Source organism: Stegostoma tigrinum, chromosome 16 (genome assembly GCF_030684315.1).
Source record: "Stegostoma tigrinum isolate sSteTig4 chromosome 16, sSteTig4.hap1, whole genome shotgun sequence".
NCBI lineage: Eukaryota > Metazoa > Chordata > Chondrichthyes > Orectolobiformes > Stegostomatidae > Stegostoma > Stegostoma tigrinum.
In genome coordinates, this window is record NC_081369.1 from 17,469,600 (window position 1) to 17,492,271 (window position 22,672).

At 42.0% G+C, this 22,672-nt stretch overlaps 1 protein-coding gene across 3 annotated transcripts in view; it reads right to left on the reverse strand.

Annotated features, from left to right (window-relative positions):
- The window catches only part of zdhhc1 (zinc finger DHHC-type containing 1), a 61,063-nt gene that overhangs the window by 33,850 nt on the left and 4,541 nt on the right, over positions 1–22,672 (reverse strand). For all 3 annotated transcript variants that reach the window (XM_059651627.1, XM_059651628.1, XM_059651629.1), the window contains exons 2-3: positions 12,223–12,435; positions 746–921 (exon numbers count right to left, since the gene is read on the reverse strand). In XM_059651627.1, coding sequence (XP_059507610.1) covers positions 746–921; positions 12,223–12,435 — 389 coding nt within the window. The remainder of the gene's footprint in view (positions 1–745; positions 922–12,222; positions 12,436–22,672) is intronic.

Sequence of the window (22,672 nt, forward strand, 5' to 3'; positions counted from 1 at the left end):
ATTAATCAAATTACAATAAATAATAGACCATTTCTGAAGCAATATGGGGGAGGGGGGCAAGAGGTTGGCAACTGTGGTGGGGGCTTGGAGAGGACATTAGAAAATGCAAACTGAATATCTTTTACCTTCACAACATACAGTGATTTGAGAGATTTTACAATTTGTAGAAATAATCAAAAACGTTTTCATGTTTACTTATACCTTTAAATGTGATGTATAATTGTACTCAAACCTTTAACAAACAGCTTTTGTACTGTTTGCATGATGGAAAAGACCACTGAGGATCCAGCCTGATTGCTCTATATCCTCTTTAACAAGAGTTAGTGAGTGACTATCAGAAGTAGGACTTAGTTGTCTTCTTCTTAACTAACAGTTGCCATGCCATTCGTGCACCCCAGCTGATATCACATATCTAACATCAAAACTAGGATCTTCCCAGTCTGTGCTCAAGTATGAAAATGGTTACAAAAATTAAAACTGTGCTAATTTTTATTTTTTGGTCTGGAATTCCAGTCATTTCCTTTCCAAAGATGATTCACTGTGGCAGTTAATTGGTTTTTGCTTTGACCGCATGTTTAAATTGGGCTTAGACTGATGGTACATTGATTGGAGGAGTCAACATGAAATCAGCTTGGCTCAACTCAGTTATGCTTGCAATGGATCGTACAGAACATCAGTTCCTACTGCAGTCAATAAATAAACAATACATTATTCTGTCTGACAGAATATCATTTTGGATACTTACACATCAACATCACAAAGATAGCAGTGATGATTTTCAATAACATGTTTACGTTTGCTGCGGTCAAACACTGGAATTGGCTTATTGTAGTGTTTGGCTCGAACATTCTTATCAGCTGGGTCAATGCTGGCTGAAGTCAAATGAACAATCAGGTTGCAAATGAACATAACACCGAGCCACTATGGAGTGTTAAGGTTGAACAGTTTTCAATTTTATGGTTAGTGATACTAAAGTTTCATTATAAAGTATCACATATCAAATTTGGAACAAATAAATGAGACTTATCAATGATGATGAAGTGAACACAATTAATCTTAACTCATAAAATAGAGTATTGAATAATATATAGTAATATATTTAGACGTAGGCAAGTGACATGAGCTGCTATTTACATCAATTATCTGGGCAGAGTTGATGCTGGGCAATTTAAATACACAATTATAAAAAGATACAAGAGACTTGATTGATACTGCATTAAAACGTTCATGGATTAAAATAATAAATAATTCTGACATGGATAATGAAGCTGTTCCCAGATATTAAATCATCAGAATTCAACTTGTTTAGATCTTATTTCACTAACATAAGTTGGCTCTGCTGGTACAGATGCATTATCATTTGAAATGATTAAAATATTAACTATTTGTTTAGAGTTATAGGAGATCTACAGCACAGAAAAAGGCCCTTCAGCTCATCATATTAATGCCTGTCAAAAATCACCACCTAAATCAATTATTGACCAGCTTTTGTTGCAGTAATTGCAAAATAAAAGGCTAACACAGTAATAACAGGAGAATGTTTGTTTTTCTCAGTAACTAACAATGAACTGATGGATTCATATTCTCATATTTCACACATCTCCAAGTTGTACATTCCCACAATTTATTTATGACACTAATTACAAAGTGAAGCAAATGTTGAACATTCACCTTCTCAAATTCTTAAACAATATGTTTGTAGAGAATGCAATTTGCTGTTTAGACTAATTTTAGTGCAGAAAATCAGTTACAAATGGTTGGAATTCCACACAGCTAAATTTAAATTATTTTAAAACATGACCTTTCTGAACAATGAATCAGCTTGAAGAACTAAATAGTCAACTTTTGTCCTTTTGTTTTGGCTTATGCTTGATCTTATTTTGCCATTTAACTACAAATTGACTGCATTTCAAAATTATTCATTTTATAAGTACTTATACATATTCTCAGTTTGACTTGTAAAAATATTCATTAAATTTATCCAGAAGTTCTCAAGGTAGTTATTCCTGTCCTGCTTCAGTTCAGACAAATTCACCATATTCTCAATTAACTTTGTCAGTCAGCTTTCCAGTCAAAGAAAATATTTAATAAATTAATATTCATCTAAAATTGTTGTTAAGTTGTTTATGCCGAGCAACTACTCTAAAACTTAAAATCTATCAACGCTAATTTTCAACTTGACTAATATATATTTCTCATGTTTTTATTTTATCAAGATGTGATGAATAACTGAGGCTCATGTCTCACATTTATGTCAATTGTTTTTGTTCTTTTTGCTTCCGAAGGATTCTCAGTTCCAGAGAACCTGTAACAAAAGTACTTTTAATACATACATATAATTATTTAATTAAACAATGAGCCTACAGAGCCATGAAAGCTAACTAACTTCCTTCATTCTTCTTAAGCTGATCAAACACTTGCATTCAAATAGTCTTATCCTGCAAACAGCTTACCTGGAAGAAACAGCCCTTCAATTCTTCACATTACAATATCACTAATTCATTGAAAAAGAGCAAATACCTGTATATAATTTTGATGCAAATGACAGAAGCTTCAAACTAGGTCACCTGATCTCAACAAATTAAACATACAAAGCAGAAACATCATCAGAATATTGGCATTGTTTTGTGATATATCTGGAACATACACTTTCCCAGAGATCAAAATCTTCAGTGACATCAGATCAAAACAATGGTCTATTAAATCATGTTTACTTCCAAACAACATTTAATGTGTGCAAAGATTAATTAATCTAGGCACATTAAGATCAGGATTTACACAACGGAAAGGATTAAAGTTTTGGCAAAGATCTGTTGCTTCGGTTGCAGGTGAGGTTGTTGACGTGCTCGCAGAGTGGCTTGTTCTCATGCAGACATTTTGTCATCATGATAGGTGACATCATCAACGGAGCCTCTAATGAAGCGATGTTATACTACTCCACTTGGAAATTATACTGTCTGGTCCCTTATGGTGAGTACTGTCAATTCTGGTTTTGATCTGTATGGGTTTGTATATGGGCTCCAATTCTACATGTTTGTTGACTGCATTGTGGGTGGAGAACCATGTCTGTAGGAATTCCCGTGCGTGTCTATGTTCGGCTTGGGCTAGTATGGTCACCTTGTCCCAGACAAGCTGATGGTCTTCATTGTCTGAGTATACTGATATTAAGAAGAGTTCATCATGCCATTTTGCTGCTAGTTGAAGTTCATATATTCTGATGGCTAGTTTCCTTCCTGTCTGTCAATGTAGTGTTTGCGGCAGTCGTTGCATGGTATTTTGTAAACCACGTTGGTTCTGCATATTGTCGGAATGGGGTCTTTAATCCTTGTGTGTTTTTGTCGTAGAGTGGTTGTGGGCTTGTGGGCTACCTGATTCCTAGTGGTCTTAGGAGTCATGTTGTCAGTTCTGATACGTTCTTGATGTGTGGCCAGTGTGTTAGGGACCAGCAGTGGACTACAACTCTAGAGCAGGCCATCACCATCAAACAACACAAAAGCAAAACTAAGAAGAGACTCAAGCTACAGGAGAAACTCACCACATTGATCCAGCACAAAGTCAAGGACAACAACCGCATGCAGCAGACAGCTCACAGAAACTGAGAAAGCTGTCCTATTACACTGACTAAACTATAACCACAAAGATGCGAACAGAACAGAATTCATGGCCACCCTGGAGACTACATTAAAAGACAAACTCATATACAAAACACACCAAACCATCCGACAAACTATAATCCCCACACTACACGGAAGGGTCAAAGGGAACACCTGAACACATCAGAGGGAAAAGCACTAGACTAACTCAAGAAAGACAAGAGCATCATCATCCTACCAGCAGACAAAGGGCACGAAACCATCATTATGAACAAACCAGACTACGTTAAGAAAGTAAAGGCATTGCTTGCAGATACAACTGCTTACCAACACGTGACGATTGACCCAACAGCGCAGCTAGGTAATAGGATCACCCAGACATTGAAGAGATAAAAGAATGCAGGGCAGATAACCAAGACGGACTATGCGAGAATGAAGGCATGAACAACCCCCACATCTATGGACTTCCTAAAGTACAGAAACCTCACATGCCCCTCAGACCCATTGTTTCCCTATCAGGTACACCTTCACACAAAACTGGCCAAGGACCTACAACAGAGATTGAAACACATGGTTGACAGATGACCCCATTCCATCCACTCAACCCAAGATTTCCTTTATACCCTCAAGAACATAAAAATCGGCAATGGTGAGATTATAGTATCCTTTGACGTCACAGCTTTATTCACATCAGTCAACATTCCACTAGCCACATTACTAGAGGAAGCAGTAATATAGACAATCAGCTCCATCAGCAATTACTAGACTTGCGCCTCACCACACACTTTGTCATTAATGGTCAAGTAAACAAACAGATCAATGGTACGCCAATGAGGCCACCCATCTCTGGGCTCACACCTGAAGCAATCATGCAAAGACTAGAACACACCAGCCTACCCCGCATTCAATCTAAACTGTGGATCCGGTACATAGATGACACATTTGTCATTATTAAATGCAACAAATTAGAAGAGACCCACCACCTCATCAACAGCATATTCATAGGGATTAATTTACAAGATAAGAAGCAAGCAATAATTGACTTCCATTTATGGATGTTAAAGTTGAGTCTATGACTAATGGGGTGTTCTAAACCTCGGTATGCTAAAAAGAAACCCTCAAGATCAAATCCTCAACTTTCATAGCAACCACTCCAATGTCCACAAACAAAGCTGCAATAGGAAACTATTTAAACAGAGCATGACACACTATAAAACTCTGGAACTACATGGGAAAGAGGAAGAGCACCTATACAAAATCCTCTTTTATAAAGTGATATTCACAACTTCATCTGCAGATGCCTACTAAATAAAACAACAAAAGGAGGACGCAGTATGTCCTAACACACTGGCCACACTGCCCTACATCAATAATATATCGGAACTGACAACTAGCCTCCCAAGCCCACTAGGAACCATGGTGGCCCACAAGCTCACAGCCACTCTACGAAACACGCGCAAGGATTAAAGACTCCATTCCCACAACATGCATAGCCAACATGGTTTAGAAAATACCATGCAACAACTGCCGCAAACATTACAATTGGACAGACAGGAAAGAAACTAGCCATTAGAATATATGAACATCAATGAGCAGCAAAACTACACAGCAAACTCTCCTTAATATCAGTACACTGAGACAATGAAGGCCATCAGTTTGACTGGGACAAGGTAACCACAGTAGCCCAAGACGAACATAGACATGCACGGGAATTCCTACAGACATGGTTCTCCACCCGAAATGCAATCAACAAACATACAGAATTGGAGCCCATATACAAACCCATACAGATCAAAACTGGAAATGACACTACTCACCATAACAGACCAAACAGTATAAATTCCAAGAGGAGTAGAGTAGCATTGCTTTGTTGGAGGCTCCACTGATGGCATCACCCAGCATGGTGACAAAGCGTCTGAACAAGAAAAGACAGCTCAGCAAGCAAGTGAACAACCTCATGAGAGGATTAATTGCCTGGCAGCATATTCAGCTAATTATACTTAACATCGTACGGTTTAAAATTTCTAAAAATATGTCACAACTATGTAAAAAGTAATTGTAAAATAGTGCACAGGATTCCTACAAGTGTTTATTTGTTGTGTATATAGCAAACAATTAATGTATTTCATAAATTAATTTCTCATTGTAAACTTAACTAAACAAGGAATGTGTATTAGCAATATGCACTTTAAAATAGTCAATCACCAGCATCTCACTACCAAATCCTCCTGAATTAGACAAATTACGAAATGTTCACATTTTGCAGTAATCTTACAATGAAAATTTGGGACTCCGAGAGGAATGAGCAACAAATGCTGACCTTGCCAGTAGTGCTTACATTCCATGAAAGAATAAAAAAAACTGTCATCTCAAAAAGTTCATATTTAATAAGGCAAAAGTATGAATGACCATTCAAGACAATTTATGACTTAGAAAGCATCAATGTTTTCAGCCTGTTGCTATTTAAACAGGAATCAAGGTTCATAATATCAAAGATACAACCATTATTTAATATGAAAAATATGTTTACATCAGTTCAATTTCCAAAAAGATGACACTTGAATTTCTGTAATACCGTCCCCATTAAATTGATATCTCTGATAATACATTCCTATTTAAAGGCATGAAACCAATCACTGCATCACATAGGCTGATTGTAAAATAATTTTGTGAGCTTTAAGTTAGTGTGTAGAATTCAACCGAAGAATGCCACAAAAATAATAATTACAGTTCGTGTCAAAGCATAATGCTCAGTGAATCTCCTTTTATCAGCCTAACAATCAGGACTTAGCTATTTCTTTTAATCAGATGACTATAAGAATGACTATAAATGGAATCATGAAGGGCAGAGACAGCTGGGCTAGTAATCCCACATCTTTCACCTACCAGGCTGCCTTAGCATAAGAGACTTTTTAACTCTCCTACCTACACATGCAGTGTAAAATCAGTCTGGAACCATAATCCTTTGTCAAACCTTTCAAACGGTCCACCGAAATTGCTTGTTCTAGAATCTAAATCATTGACAATAATAACTGCACTGGTTGCTATAAATAAAACAGGAAGTCAACATGGATTAATTTAGAAACAATTTGGTTGAGCCTTTTAAGTGTTCTCAGGGATCACCATTGAGAACTGTACACTTCAATCAAGACACACATCTATGCTGACAATTCACTGCAGTATGGGGTAAGGGAAGGAGCATAAATTCTATTTATATACTTTTGGAGGATTACATGTCCACATGCTTATGCCAGATTTTAAGTTCAGTTAGCCACATTCCATAAAATTCAACCGACTGATTCCTAGCTATCATATTTATACCATCAATTCTACAGTGATCATCTGTTCCGTCATTCCATTTGGTCGCAGGCATTCTTTCCGATCACATTAAAGGATAACAAATTCCTCTTTAAAGAGGAATCAATCTAATAATGCACAAATAAAATGAGAATAAACATTATTCCCACCTTTTGTTTGCACATTAATATTTCAAACAGCCTCTTTTCACCAGGTCCAACAGTTTCTTACAACATGTAAACAATCAGATATCTGACTTGCCACCCACTTCAAATTGGAGGTCTCTCCATTCTCCAGCTTTTTGTTTTAAAAACATCTGCGAAATTGATCCTCTGTTTTTCATTTACACATTAAGTGCATATCTCATAGTTACTTATTATTGATCATCTGTTCCCTCTATCCATTAGGTCTCAGGCATACCTTCAGACCATATACACTGCTAACACACACTGATGGAGGTGTTTTTCAGATAAGATTTAAATCAAGGAGACATCTACATGGCATAAAACAGGAAAGGGCTTCTTCCTGTGTACTACAACTGACATTCATACAGCATCTTCAACATTTTTTTCCTCATTTTGTCATACAGCACAGAAAAGGTCCTTCAGCCCATTGAGTTTACACCAGCAATAAGTAAATGCATGCTAATCTCAATTTCCTACACTTGTCCCAAATCCTTGAATGTTATGATTTTTTTAAGTGTTCATTATTGTTTTTTTAAAAGCTTGTGAGGTTTCCACTTTTCACTACCTTCCCAGGCAGTGCATTCCAGATTCCCACTACCTTCAGAGTGAAGAAGCTTTTTCCACTCTGAACCTCCTGCCCCTTACTCTAAAAACTATGCCCACTCCTGATTGATTCATCAAACAAGAGGAACAGCTGACTCTATTCACCCTGCCCTCACTCCTCAATCTTATATACCTTAATCATGTCATCCCTCAGCCTTCTCTGCTCTAAAGAAAACAATCCAAGCCTATCCAGTCTCTCCTTATAGCTCAATTACTCCATCCCAGGCGACATTCTGGTGAACGTCCTCTGAATTGCATTGTACTCCAGCTGTGACTTGACCAATGCTCTGTACAACTCCAACATTATCTCCTTGTTCTTAGACTCTATGCCACCAGTGATGAAAGCAGGTGTCCCAAATGCCTTAACTATCCTAGATAACAAAGTGTGGAGCTGGATGAACACAGCAGGCCAAGCAGCACCTCAGGAGCACAAAAGCTAACGTTTGGGCCTAGACTCTTCATCAGAGAGGGGGATGGGGAGAGGGAACTGGAATAAATAGGGGAGGGGGGAGGCGGACCGAAGATGGAGAGAAAAGAAGATAGGGAGAGAGGAGAGTATAGGTGAGGAGGTAGGAAGGGGATAGGTCAGTCCAGGGAAGACGGACAGGTCAAGGAGGCGGGATGAGGTGGTAGGTAGGAAATGGAGGTGCAGCTTGAGGTGGGAGGAAGGGATGGGTGAGAGGAAGAACAGGTTAGGGAAGCAGGGACATGCTGGGCTGGTTTTGGGATGCAGTGGGGGGAGGGGTCGAGCTGGGCTGGTTTTGTGATGCAGTGGGGGGGGAGAGGGGATGAACTGGGCTGGTTTTGGGATGCAGTGGGGGGGGCGGGGGGGGGGGGGGAGGTTTTGAAGCTTGTGAAGCCCATATTGATACCATTGGGCTGCAGGGTTCCCAAGTGGAATATGAGTAGCTGTTCTTGCAACCTTCGGGTGGCATCATTGTGGCACTGCAGGAGGCCCATGATGGACATGTCGTCTGAGGAATGGGAGGGGGAGTTAAAATGGTTTGCGACTGGGAGGTGCAGTTGTTTGTTGCGAACCGAGCAGAGGTGTTCTGCAAAGCGGTCCCCAAGCCTCCGCTTGGTTTCCCCAATGTAGAGGAAGCCACACCAGGTACAATGGATGCAATATACCACATTGGCAGATGTGCAGGTAAATATCTGCTTGATATGGAAAATCATGTTAGGGCCTGGGATAGGGGCGAGGGAGGAGGTGTGGGGGCAAGTGTAGCATTTTCTGCGGTTGCAGGGGAAGGTGCCGGGTGTGGTGGGGTTGGAGGGGAGTGTGGAGCGGACAAGGGAGTCGCGGAGAGTGTGGTCTCTCCGGAGGGCAGACAAGGGTGGGGATGGAAAAATGTCTTGGGTGGTGGGGTCGGATTGTAGATGGCGGAAGTGTCGGAGGATGATGCGTTGTATAACTTCCGACACTTCCGCCATCTACAATCCGACCCCACCACCCAAGACATTTTTCCATCCCCACCCTTGTCTGCCTTCCGGAGAGACCACACTCTCCGCGACTCCCTTGTCCGCTCCACACTCCCCTCCAACCCCACCACACCCGGCACCTTCCCCTGCAACCGCAGAAAGTGCTACACTTGCCCCCACACCTCCTCCCTCGCTCCTATCCCAGGCCCCAAGATAATTTTCCATATCAAGCAGACATTCACCTGCACATCAGCCAATGTGGTATATTGTATCCATTGTACCCGCTGTGGCTTCCTCTACATTGGGGAAACCAAGCGGAGGCTTGGGGACCGCTTTGCAGAACACCTCCGCTTGGTTCGCAACAAACAACTGCACCTCCCAGTCGCGAACCATTTCAACTCCCGCTCCCATTCCTCAGACGACATGTCCATCATGGGCCTCCTGCAGTGCCACAATGATGCCGCCCGAAGGTTGCAAGAACAGCAACTCATATTCCGTTTGGGAACCCTGCAGCCCAATGGTATCAATGTGGACTTCACAAGCTTCAAAATCTCCTCTTCCCCCCCCCACTGCATCCCAAAACCAGCCCAGTTCGTCCCCTCCCCCCCACTGCATCATAAAACCAGCCCAGCTCGACCCCTCCCCCCCACTGCATCCCAAAACCAGCCCAGCCTGTCTCCACTTCCCTAACCTGTTCTCCCTCTCACCCATCCCTTCCTCCCACCTCAAGTCGCACCTCCATTTCCGACTAACCACCTCATCCTGCCTCCTTGACCTGTCCGTCTTCCCTGGACTGACCTATTCCCTTCCTACCTCCTCACCTATACTCTCCTCTCTCCCTATCTTCTTTTCTCTCCGTCTTCGGTCCGCCTCCCCCTCTCTCCCTATTTATTCCAGTTCCCTCTCCCCATCCCCCTCTCTGATGAAGGGTCTAGGCCTGAAACATCAGCTTTTGTGCTCCTGAGATGCTGCTTGGCGTGCTGTATTCATCCAGCTCCACACTTTGTTATCTTGGATTCTACAGCATCTTCAGTTCTCATTATCACTGCCTTAACTATCCTATTCACCTGCTCTGCTGACTTCTAGAATCTATGAATAATTATCCCAAGATCCCTCTGTTCCTCTAAGCTACCCAGTGTTCTCCATTCACTAAATACTCCTCATCTTGTTTCTTCCTCCAAAGTGCATCACTTTACACTTAACAAGGTTAACACATCTATCACTGCTCTGACCATCTGACCAACACATCTTCCTGTAACCTATAACCATATATGAAATAAACAGTACAGGTTCCAGCACTGCTCCTCATGGTATACCTCTGGGCACAGGCCTCCAGTTACTAGAACAGTCTTCTACGGCCACCCTTTGTGTCCTATTACTGAACCAATTTCTGATGCATTTCACCAAGTTTCCCTCAATTCCATGTGCTTCAATCTTCTCAATCAGTCTCCCATGTAGTAACTTGTGAAAAGGTATTTGAATACATTGGAGAGCTTCTCGAGATACTTGGTAGGAATGTCAAACAAAATTTGAACTTTTTTACATTAGAAAAGTGACAAAAATTGATGGTTTTAAGGACCATCTGAAAGACAGAGGATTTAAGCAGAAATTTCAGAGCTTACTGTCTATGCACCTGCATGCAATTTCAAACTGTGAATCAACTAAAATCAATGCTCAAAGTGTGAGGATTGAGGGAGCACACAAGTTTTGGACAGGGATAGGGCTGATGTAGATTACAAACAAGTGGATGAGAATACTGAGGGATTTGAAAAGTAGATGAGGACACTAAAGAGAAAACAAGGTATTGCACATTTGGGAGACAATGTAGAACAGCAAACAAAGAAGTAATGGATTAACAAATTAGGATACAGTCTGGATGAGCTCATGTTTGCAAGGTGTGAATGTCAGCTAGAAAAGAAGTGGAATGATGGAGCTTGGAGATGAAAAACTCAAGGATTAAGGATTCACGAGATGAGCAAACTGGGCAGATGTGTGCGAAGTTTCAGAGGTAGAAATAGGCAGTCTTGGTGATAAAGAGGATATAAGGCTGGAAGCTCACCTTGGATGAGCTAGGAAGCCAAGGTTGCAAACTGTCTGACTCAGTGTCAGACAGTGACTAGGAAGCAAGATAGAATCAGTTAGGAAATTTGGTCTGTTTAATTTTGGCTCTGTTTTAACTAGTACTTAATTGACTGTATAGGCAGCGCCCAGGTTACAAACAGGTTCTGTTGCCAAATACATTTGTAACTTTATTTATATACAAGTCAGAACACAATACAGTATACTATAAAATAGCCGCTTGCAAGTATGAGCAAACATTTGCTTGCTGGACCTTTAAAATTAATATGGGATCTCATTCATAATGAAGTGTTCATAAAGACATTTGTAAATCAGGGACTACCTGTAAAGTATTTGGTGCATCCTGAAGTCATAAAAAGCTCCAGATAAATTCAAGTTATTTCTTTATAGGCTACTGAAGTCAGATATTTCAATTAAAGGGGACAGAAACTTTTGAGATATGCTCCATTTTGTCTTTAAATCTAAACCAAAATCAATCCTTGCTCTTCATCAACAAAAGATCTTTTATTATATTTTTAGTATACAGCTACCTGGTACAAATAGGCTGTTAAAATTTTAAAAAAACCACATTGCACAATTCAAAGTCAGGTCAGAGTCCAAGATCATTTGTTTTTGTACAGCAGCATATGGCAATCTTCAGTCATTTGGACCATGCAATGATGACACACTTGCATTCTCTTGAATCATTCATATTGTGCATCACTACACCAAAGTTTGCTAGAGGTTAGTAAAGAAAGGCTTCTTGTATATTAAAGATGATCACTATACACTTTGGTCTGGCAATCACTCCAATCTTAAAATTTATACAAATTTGGTATCATTAACTTTACGTAAACTGTGTCATTTTCTGTCCCATTTCTGAATTAGATTTTTTGTCAAGAGGGAAATTGTCAACAACCTAACACAGAACTGGAGCAGAAATGATTGTACAGTTGTGGAGAATGCACTCCTACTTCCTAAATTATGCATTGTGTCAATAATTTGGACAGAAATATCAATCTCTGGAATAAGATCTCGGTTGCATTTCCATATAAAAAAGATACAATGTAGCCGGCTGGTACCCAATGAGATGGAAGAAGAGGTATAAGTATACCAAACACAACAATAACAAAGTAGAGGCAGATGATCCAACAAATTATCTGATATGGATGCAGTGGCCAGGTCCAGCCATTGGTTCTTGAGCGATGATGGCTATCTGCTGTTGAAGTACGTATATTCCTCTCAGGTGCAGTCTTATTCTTGTGGATGAAATTCATCTATAAGATAATATTGAAAAGTCAGTTGCGCAAGCAATATTCTTCATCTCAATTGTAGCATGCTAATACTGCTGCATACTGCTACTGCAGGGACATTCTGCTTTGCATTAAGTTAGTTTTTGTTTCACAGAAGCATTGAGACTTCATGTTGTGCATCTTAATGTCCACATATTAACTTTAAAACCACTTTATCATCATGTATGACTATTTGCTAATATTTCAGGTTGATGATCTTTAATTTATCCATTCTTAGAACACTGGCTTTGTTGACAAGGTTGGCAGTTACTGTCCATCCTTTGAGAAAATGGCAGGGGACTCCCATTTTGAATTACTTCAGGGTAGCAGTTTGTTGCAACTGATTGGCTTATGAAGGCAATTCATTTGGCAATTAAGAGCCAGGTAATGGCCAGCAGATTGCCATCACCAAAAGGTATTGCTGCATACCATGAATTCTAACTAATCTCCTAAAATGTTCAGACTGAACCAAGTGCCAAGTACCCACAACAGCAGAAGACAGGAAAACACTCTAGGACAGCCCCATCCCTAGAACTTCATTACAAACAACAGGAGAAATTACAATGCCCCAAGGAAACTAGAACATAGAACATAGAAAAGTACAGCACAGTACAGGCCCTTCAGCCCACGATGTTGTGCCGTGGAATAATCCTAATCCAAAAATAAAATAACCTAACCTAAATTCCCCTCAATTCACTGCTGTCCATGTGCATGTCCAGCAGTCGCTTAAATGTCACTAATGACTCCACTTCCACGACTATCACTGGTAAAATATTCCACGCGCTCACAACTCTCTGGGTGAAGAACTTCCCTCTGACGTCTCCTCTATACCTTCCTCCTAACACCTTAAAACTATGACCCCTCATGGCAGTCAATCCTGCCCTGGGGAAAAGTCTCTGGCTATCGACTCTATCCATGCTTCTCATTACCTTGTACACTTCGATCAGGTCACCTCTCTTCCTCCTTCTCTCCAGACAGAAAAGTCCAAGCTCAGTCAACCTCTCCTCGTAAGACAAGCCCTCCAGTCCAGGCAGCATCCTGGTAAACCTCCTTTGCACCCTCTCCAAAGCCTCCACATCTTTCCTATAATAGGGCGACCAGAACGGGACACAATATTCCAAGTGTGGTCTCACCAGGGTTTTATAGAGCTGCAGCATAACCTCGCGGCTCTTAAACTGGATTCCCCTGTTAATGAAAGCCAAAACACCATACGCTTTCTTAACAACCTTATCCACTTGTGTGGCAACTTTGAGGGAGCTATGCACTTGAACACCAAGATCCTGCTGTTCCTCCACACTGCCGAGAATCCTGTCTTTAATCCTATATTCAGCATTTAAGTTCGACCTTCCAAAATGCATCACTTCGCATTTATCCAGGTTGAACTCCATCTGCCATTTCTCAGCCCAGCTCTGCATTCTGTCAATGTCTCGCTGAAGCCTGCAATAGCCCTCGATACTATCAACAGCACCTCCAACCTTTGTGTCATCAGCAAACATACTAACCCACCCTCAACCTCCTCATCCAAGTTATTTATGAAAACTACAAAGAGCAGAGGCCCAAGAACAGAGCCCTGCGGGACACCATTCAGCACTGACCTCCAGGCAGAATACTTGCCATCTACAACCACTCTCTGCTTCCTGTCAGACAACCAGTTCTGAATCCTGACAGCCAACTCACCCTGTATCCCATACCTCCTGACTTTATGAATGAAACTAGAACATTCATAGAAAATGCTTCTTATACACTAGAAACAAAACCAAACACAATGAACTAGAATAAAACAGTGAACCCTAATGCTAAATTTCCAACAGGCTCATTCTAGATGAATGACAGAGGGTCCAAATATTAACCATCAAAAAATTAAAAAATACTAAACTATGGAAAACAAAACATGGCAGACTCCATATATTAACTCTGTCTCTGTCTCTGTCTCGGATTCAGCCAGATCTGCTGAATTTATCCAGCATTTTCTGTTTGGATTTCATATTTCCCACATCAGCAGTCTCACCTATACTGCTGCTATGAGGAGGAGAGGGGAGAAGTGGCGGTAGAGAAAGTCGATTCAGACAAATCACAACAGTTGATCATTTAATGTCAATAAAAAGGAGCTCCTTGAACATACAAAAATTGACAGACTGTGATCACCAGCCCCAACAACATAGATTGTGCACACTGACATTTTGTGCATTTTGAGCATCTTTAAACTACGCAGAGATCTTCGTCACACCCATCTCTTGGTTTCTAGGCCCTCTTACCTTCTTCATTCCCAAGGACCCCTACCCCCGTCTGTGACCCATGTCTCCACTCCCCATTACTAAATCCCAGTTCAAACACTTCTCTGCACATGCACAGTACAGCATTTGTGCATGCCATCACGGGTAACATCTGTGTGATGACATGTTGTGTTGACATATGCATTCCCAAGCACACAGTTGCTGGTGTCAGCAAATACTGCCATCAACACACACAAACACCAGGCAAAGCCAACTCAACGCACTACCACTCACAGAAAATCACTGACTGCAAAACAATGAAATCTCAAGGAAAGTGGCAGTTAACAGCATGTGCTGTAACATGCTCCTGGTGCTAGGTCCCAGGGGAAATGTTTGCTGATAAGCACAGGACAACACAGACAAGAGGAATACCCCCACCAAATTAGGACAGTATTGATTCATCTTCTACTTTTGGAGTGTATGGTAGATTTAGTCAAGTGTTGTCCCCCTCAAAAGTTCTTTCTGCACAACATACCAGATTTCAGATTACTGCGCAGTTTACAGAAATACTTTGGTGCTATTATGAGAGGGCACCTCTACAACTACACTAGACATTGCCTTTAGCTGTTGACAGGGTGCAAACAATGCCAGGTATATTAAAGTCCCTTAAAAAAAATGGCACTAAGATGGCTAAAATTTAAGTTGCACCCCCAAATATTCGTTTTAAAATGGACCAGATGGAAAAACATCTGTGATGATTAGCAAAGAAACTTGCAAGGGAAGCCCTTTCAAAGCACAAACTCACAAAGGGCTTCGTAAGTCAAACAAAAAGTCATTTACACATCTGACAGCATAGAGGCACCCACACTGGTATTTTCACCACAGTTTGGAGAGTGTTTGCAGAGAAACTGGGTATTGAATGCTGGTAACAAAATCCAATTGAGCTCGTACAATATTCAACATTTATATTGCACGTAAGAATGTTACCACAGTCCTGACTTCTGCATTCCTTTCACTTTCCTCACCACTGGAAAGCATGAAATTGAAGGAGGATTCTACGTCCAGGTGGGCAAGTTCTAGCTATTTGGGGCACCCCAAGAAACACTTTCAGCACAGGCTGAATGTTAAAGTCATGCAGATGTACGGTAAGTTAAGCAAGTCCACAAAGAAAGGATTTTACTCAAACTCTGCAGAACACCTCCGCTCAGTTCGCACTAAACAACTACAATCCCAGTTGCAAACTTGAGAGCCAACTACCCTCTAGGTTTGCCAGGGGGGGCACTACCACAAATATACATTTCACTGCAGTACTGAGGGCAATTTTCAGATGCCCCAACTTTCAACTAGCATATTATACAGCAAAAAACTTGAAAGATCCACTGCACCATTTGAAGAGGAGCAAGAGGAATCTCTGGGTTAAAAAGGTGTACAGCTGGATGAACACAGCAGGCAAAGCAGCATCAGAAGAGCAGGAAGGCTGACATTTTGGTCCTAGGCCCTTCTTCAGAAATGGAGGAAGGGAAGGGGATTCTGAAATAAATAGGGAGAGAGGGAGAGGCAGATAGAAGATCGATAAAGGAGAAGATAGGTCAAAGAGGCAGGGATGGAGCCATTTTAAAGGTGAGTGTAGCTGGGGAGGTAGGTAGGAGATAGGTCAGTCCAGGGAGGATGGACAGGTCTAGTGGGCAGGATGAGGTTAGTAGGTCGGAGATGGGGGTGGGACTTGAGGTGGGAGGAGGGGATAGGTGGAAGGAAGGACAGGTTAGGGAGACAGGGACAAGCTGGGCTGGTTTTGGAATGCAGTAGGGGGAGGGGAGATTTTGAAGTTTGTGAAATCCAGGCTGCAGGGTTCCCAAGCAGAACATGAGGTGCTGTTCCTGCAAACTTCGGGTGGCATCGTTGTAGCACTGCAGGAGGCCCAGGATGGACATATCATCTGAGGAATGGAAGGGGAAGTTGAAATGGTTTGCAACTGGGATTGTAGCTGTTTAGTGCGAACTGAGCAGTGTTCTGCAAAACTGGCCACAAGCCTCCACTTGGTTTCCCCGATGTAAAGGAGGCCCCAACAGGAACAGCAGAGACAGTATACTACATTAGCAGATGTGCAAATGAACATCTGATTGATGTGGAAAGTCTTCTTGGGGCTTGGGATTGGGGGGGTGGGGGGGATGGGGAGGTATAGGGGCAGGTGTAGCACATCCTGTGGTTGCAGGGAAAAGTGCCGGCTGTGGTGGGGCTGGAGGGGAGTGTGGAGCGGACAAGGGAATCACGGAGAGAACGGTCCCTCTGGAAAGCAAATAAGGGTGGGGAGGGGAAAATGTGGTGGGGTTGGATTGCAGATGGTGGAAGTGTCGGAGGATGATGCGTTGGATCCAGAGGTTGGTGGGGTGGTACATGAGGATGAGGGGGATTCTGTTTTGGCTGTTATTGTGGGGACGGGGTGTGAGGGATGAGGTGCGGGAAATGCAGGAGACACGGTTGAGGGCGTTCTTGACCACTGAGGTGGGGGGGTGGTCCTTGAAAAACGAGGACATCTGAGATGTATGGGAGTGGAATGCCTCATCCTGGGAGCAGATGCGGCAGAGGCAAAGGAATTGGGAAACGGGGATGGACTTTTTACAGGAAGGTGGGGGGAGGAGGTGTATTCTAAGTAGCTGTGGGAGTTGGTGGGCTTGAAATGGATATTGGTTTCCAGGTGGTTGCCAGAGATGGAAATAGAGGTCGAGGAAGGAGAGAGAAGTTATCAGCGATGGTCCGGCTGAACTAAAGGTTGGAGTGGAAGGTGCTGGTGAAGGGGATGAACTGTTCAAGCTCCTCATGGGAGAACGAGGCGGCGCTGATACAATCATCAATGTAATGGAGGAAGAGGTGCAGTTAAGGGCCAGAGTAGCTACCGAAGAGGAATTGTTCCACATAACTTACAAAGAGGCAGGCACAGCTTGGGCCCATGCGGGTACCCATGGCCACCCCCTTTGTCTGTAGAAAGTGGGAGGAATTGAAGAGAGTTGTTGTTGAGGGTGGGGATGAGTTCAACTAAACAGATGAGGGTGTCAGTGGAGGGGAACTGATTGGGCCTGCGGGACAGGAAGAAGCAGAAGGCCTTTCGGCTATCTGCATGGGGAATGCAGGTGTGTAGGGACTGGACATCTATCGTAAAGATGAGGTGTTGGGGACTGGGGAAATGGAAGATTTGGAGGAGGTGGAGGGTGTGGATGGTGTCAGGGACCTAAGTAGGGAGTTCCTGGACCAAGTGGCCAAAATGGAGTCAGATAGGTAGAGATAAGTTCGGTGGGTTGGGAGCAGGTGCAGACAATGGGCCAACCAGGGCAGTCAGGTTTGTGGATTTTGGGAAGGAGATAGAAGAGGTCAGTGTGGGGTTGGGGAATGATGAGGTTGTAGATGGTTTGGGAGATGATGGTTTGGTTGTCGAGGTTGGGGTCATGATCAAGGGGGCTGTAGGAGGTGGTGTCAGAGGGTTGGTGCCTGTCCTCGGCGAGGTCAGTGCACCATACCACAACTGTGCCCCCCTTGTCTGCGGATTTTATGGTGAGGTTGGGATTGGAGTGGAGGGCTGCATGTTGTGTGAGGGGAGAGGTTGGAGTGGGTGAGTGGGGTGGAAAGGTTGAGGCAATTGATGTCACGACGGCAGTTGGAGATGAAGAGGTTGAGAGAGGATAGGAAAATCTCTGGGTGTTCTGTACATGAGACAAAGGATAGCTTGTGAATAGCTAAAAAGGACACAGATAAAAGGGAACCATGAAAAGCAGTAAGACAAAGGGGATTTCAATTGCCCAGAAATCTGGTGGAAGAAACAGACCAAACATGCAGAGATCACCTAACAGTACTGACATGCCCTTTCTAAAATCTCTCCTCAACTTTCCATGCATTGTGTCCTATAGATTTCATAAAGATTTGGCCCATATTCTTATATCTCCTGCTAATGTTATGTTGTTTATTTAAGGGTTTCCTGTTTCCCACCCAGACCCTGCAGTTTGTTGTGCTGTTTCCCCATTCTCCACTCCTCCATGTTGTTTTGTTCTTGTTTGAAATATATTTTCCCTTAATATTTTTAAAATGTTAAAGAAAGGACTTATTAAACTTGAAACACAATGGCTGACTTGTACTTCTCTACTAATGCTGCTATGTTGCCTTGCATGTTGAGTATTCTCAAACTTTCCCACTTTTTGATAGAATTTGCAGATTTCTATTAAAGGAATTTATAGGCCGAATCCTCAGTGCTCCAGAATATCCCAAAGATACTGCCACTTTACCAAGATTTTTCTCCCCCATGCACTCCTCGAACAGGGATCATTGAACTCCTAACTTCACTTTAAAGTTATCGACTTGAGAATGCAGTGGTTGCAATTTAGCTGTCAAAATAAAGGCAATGTTAATTGTACACATTACTTGTGAGTAAATGGTACAACATCATTACCTTAGAGGTGCATGGTTCAAACACCAAAATCCAAAATTTGCTGACTGTGTTCTCATGTTAGGTTTTGGTTCAATCCAACTGCTGAAATTTTCTCTCACAGAGGGATATGGGCCAAATGCTAGCAAATGGGACTAGATTAATTTAAAATATATGATCGACATGGGCAAGTTGGACTGAAGGGTCAGTTTCCACGCTGTACATATCTATGACTATGCCTCTATCTTTACCACAAGTTTCAACTATTCCAATGCTTGGTAGTGTATCTTTGTAGTGCTTTGGGCTACTGCACTACATTAAAGGTATATTACAAACACAGTCAGAATTTCTTTTGTTTTTTCATGGGATGGCCAACATGTGTTGCCCATCTTTAAACACCTCAAAGGAAGCGGCTTACTAGACTATTTCTGAAGAAAGTAAAGACTTAACCATATTATTGTAGGTGTGAAGTTATATCAGCCAGACCAGGTAAAATTTTCTTTCCTGAAAAGACATTTGTGAACTAGATGAGTTTTTAACGCATGATAGTGGTTATGATCATCATCAGTAGGATTACCCTTAGATTTCATATTTATTCATTGACGTTATTTCATGCCATAACGAGATTCGAATCTTGGTTCCCATGGCATTAGCTTGAGCCTCCAAAGTACATGTCCACTGACATTGCCAATTCAACCAGAAGTGCCGAGTTGATGATCCATCTCCACCTCCTCCAGTGGTCCCCACATTACCCATACCAGTCGTCAGCCAATTCAATTCACTCCATGGGATATCAAGTAATGGCTAGAGATACCGGATACTGCAAAGACTACAGGTTTCTAGGGCAAATCGGAAGTTAGGAACCCTGTAGTGAGTAACTCACCTTCTGACTTCCCAAAGCTTATTTACGATCGACAAGGCACAAGTCAGGAACATGACGGAATACTTCCCACTTTCTTGGAAAATACAGCACCAATAACACTCAAGAAGCTTGACACCATCCAGGAGAAACCAGTCCACTTGAGTAGTACAATATCCACCAACATTCACTCCTTCCAAAACTGACACAGTAGCAGCAGTGCATACCCCCTACAAGGTACACCGCAAAAATTCACCAAGTTTCCTTAGGCAGCACATTCCAAACCCATGTTCACTATCATCTAGAAGGACAAGGGCATGGGACCACCATCTGTACGTTCTCCTCCAGGCCACTTACCATCCTAACTTGGAAATATGTTACTGTACCTTCAATGTTACTGAATCAAAATCCTCAAATTCCAACCTTAAACAAAACAGTCTACCTACACCAGATGGACTGCAGCAGCTTCAGAGGGCAGCTCACATCCACCTTCAAGGGTAATTCAGAGTGTGCAAGAGCGTTTGGTCCAGCAAGCAAAGGCCACATCCCATTAATGAACAAAACAAAAACATTAAGAACTAAACAAAAATGATCAGCAAAGTGATTCCCAATGTGAAATTATATCTCTGCTGAGAAAGGCAAATTGTGGGACACATATGAACCAATGATTTAATTCAGCATTCCAAACTGAAAACAGAAAATACAAATCACTGCTTCACCCAAAAGTGTTTGGGTCTTGAACAGTTGAAAGTGACAGGGGAAGGTGTGAGGACCTTGGAAGAGTGCACAAGGGAATTTCAGAAGGAAACTATAATTTTAGAAGATTGAAAGAGAATGGCCTGGTCATGGGAGGACATGCTTAGCAGAAGCAGAAAAGGCAGAAGATAATCCATTGAATATAGAGGCTGGAGGGAAGGAAGATAAGGATAACTACGATCACGAAGGCAAAAGATGTTAGAGATCACAGCAGGTCAGGCAACATCCATGGAGAGGCAGCAAGCTAACATTTCAAGTCGAGATAACTCTTCATTTGAGCTCTGATGAAAAGTCATCTAGACTCAAAATGTCTTCTGTCTTCGTGGATGCGTTGTGATCTCCAGCATTTTTTGTTATCAGTACAGATTCCAGTATCTGCAGTAATTTGCTCCTAAAACTACAACTATGTTGTGCTCCTGGGAGCGAAGAAAGGAAAGTGGTCAAAATTGCAGAAGTGAGATAAACTTTGTTGATGAGAGATAATGGGAACTGCAGATGCTGAATGGTCTAAGCCCGAAATGTCAGCTTTTGCGCTCCTAAGATGCTGTTTGGTCTGCTGTGTTCATACAGCTCCACACTTTGTTATCTCGTTAAACTTGGTTGATGGCCCAGTTAACCACTGTAGAAAGGAATCTTCAGATAAGGGAAAAGGAAGCATTGATACGAAACAGATGATGAAAAATACAGGAAAATAAGCTAGGAATATTGAGGAATTGTCACTTTAAAGCAAGCTGGGAAGGAGTGTACTCATGGTATCTGTCTGAGTGGATATTTGGCAAATACTGCTGAAGAATCCACTGCTAAAAATGGTAAGAGAGAAGTCCAGGATGTGAAAGAAGAACTGGAACTGGATAATGCAAAGATGAAGGATAGGTGAAAATTGGAAGCAAAGTTGATGATTTTAGAAAATAGGCTAAAGACAGGAAGGCTGGAAGCCACCCTTCCACCTCCTGCTCTTCCCTGCCAATCCACTTTCCCCCTCTTATTCCTCACACTACTTTCATCTTTCTTCTCCTCCACACTCTCTTGCACCCTTCTTCTCCATCACCACTCCTGTGTCTCCTCCACCACCACTCTTCTATCCTCCATCCCTCTTGCACTCTACTCCTACCCCCGAACGCTACTTGCCCAACTCATGCTCTCCCACCATTTTGCACCACCTAATCATCATTGAACTTACCCATTCCTACCACACCTGTTGTGACTATCCTCCTCCCCAAAGCAGGTAGCCCCAGCAAAAGACCTAAGTGTCCTAGCAACTCTCTTGCTGCCTACACTTACTTTCTAACTGGTTCAGTCATGGGCTGTTTCTTCCCACGTTTGTTGCTGACAGAAGAGAACCAGCACGAGACTGGAGGACTGAGTAACTTATCATCAATTCTGTCTACTTAACTTTGGGGGAAAACTTTTCTGATTGGTTGTCCCTGTGATAGAATTTTTCAAGGCATTTCAGGCTCTTGGGGATGAATTCACCCACTAGTCCATGTGTATTTTGATAGCTGAAAAGCTCAAACTCTTGCTCCCACTTCTTGTGCTCTTAGTTTGCAGTGCATGGATTAATAATCCTTGTTCTATATTCCATATCTTAACTGTTATGTTCTAGACAGGATCTTCACAAAGACAGAACTTCAAATTCACAAACTTCACAAACAGATTTCAGGGTATTACATTTTCTTGTTTCTTTCTGTAACTGGAAAAGTTTTAGCAGCTTGCTTCTCAATTGAGCTTGGAAATCATCACATTTTGTAGGTGATATAATCCTTGCTATATCAAGATGTTTCACATGCATTACTGTACATAAATCACGGTCAGTTCACCAATTACAACACTCGATTCCTATTTAATAGATCTGTACATTTAATTGATTGCACCCCGTATTCCAAACATGGCACAATTTAGAGTACTCCAATATAGAAAGGGCATTATAGATTTTGATTTCAAACATCTTGTGATCGGAGAATTATAGTTGTAAGGAGAGGCTCA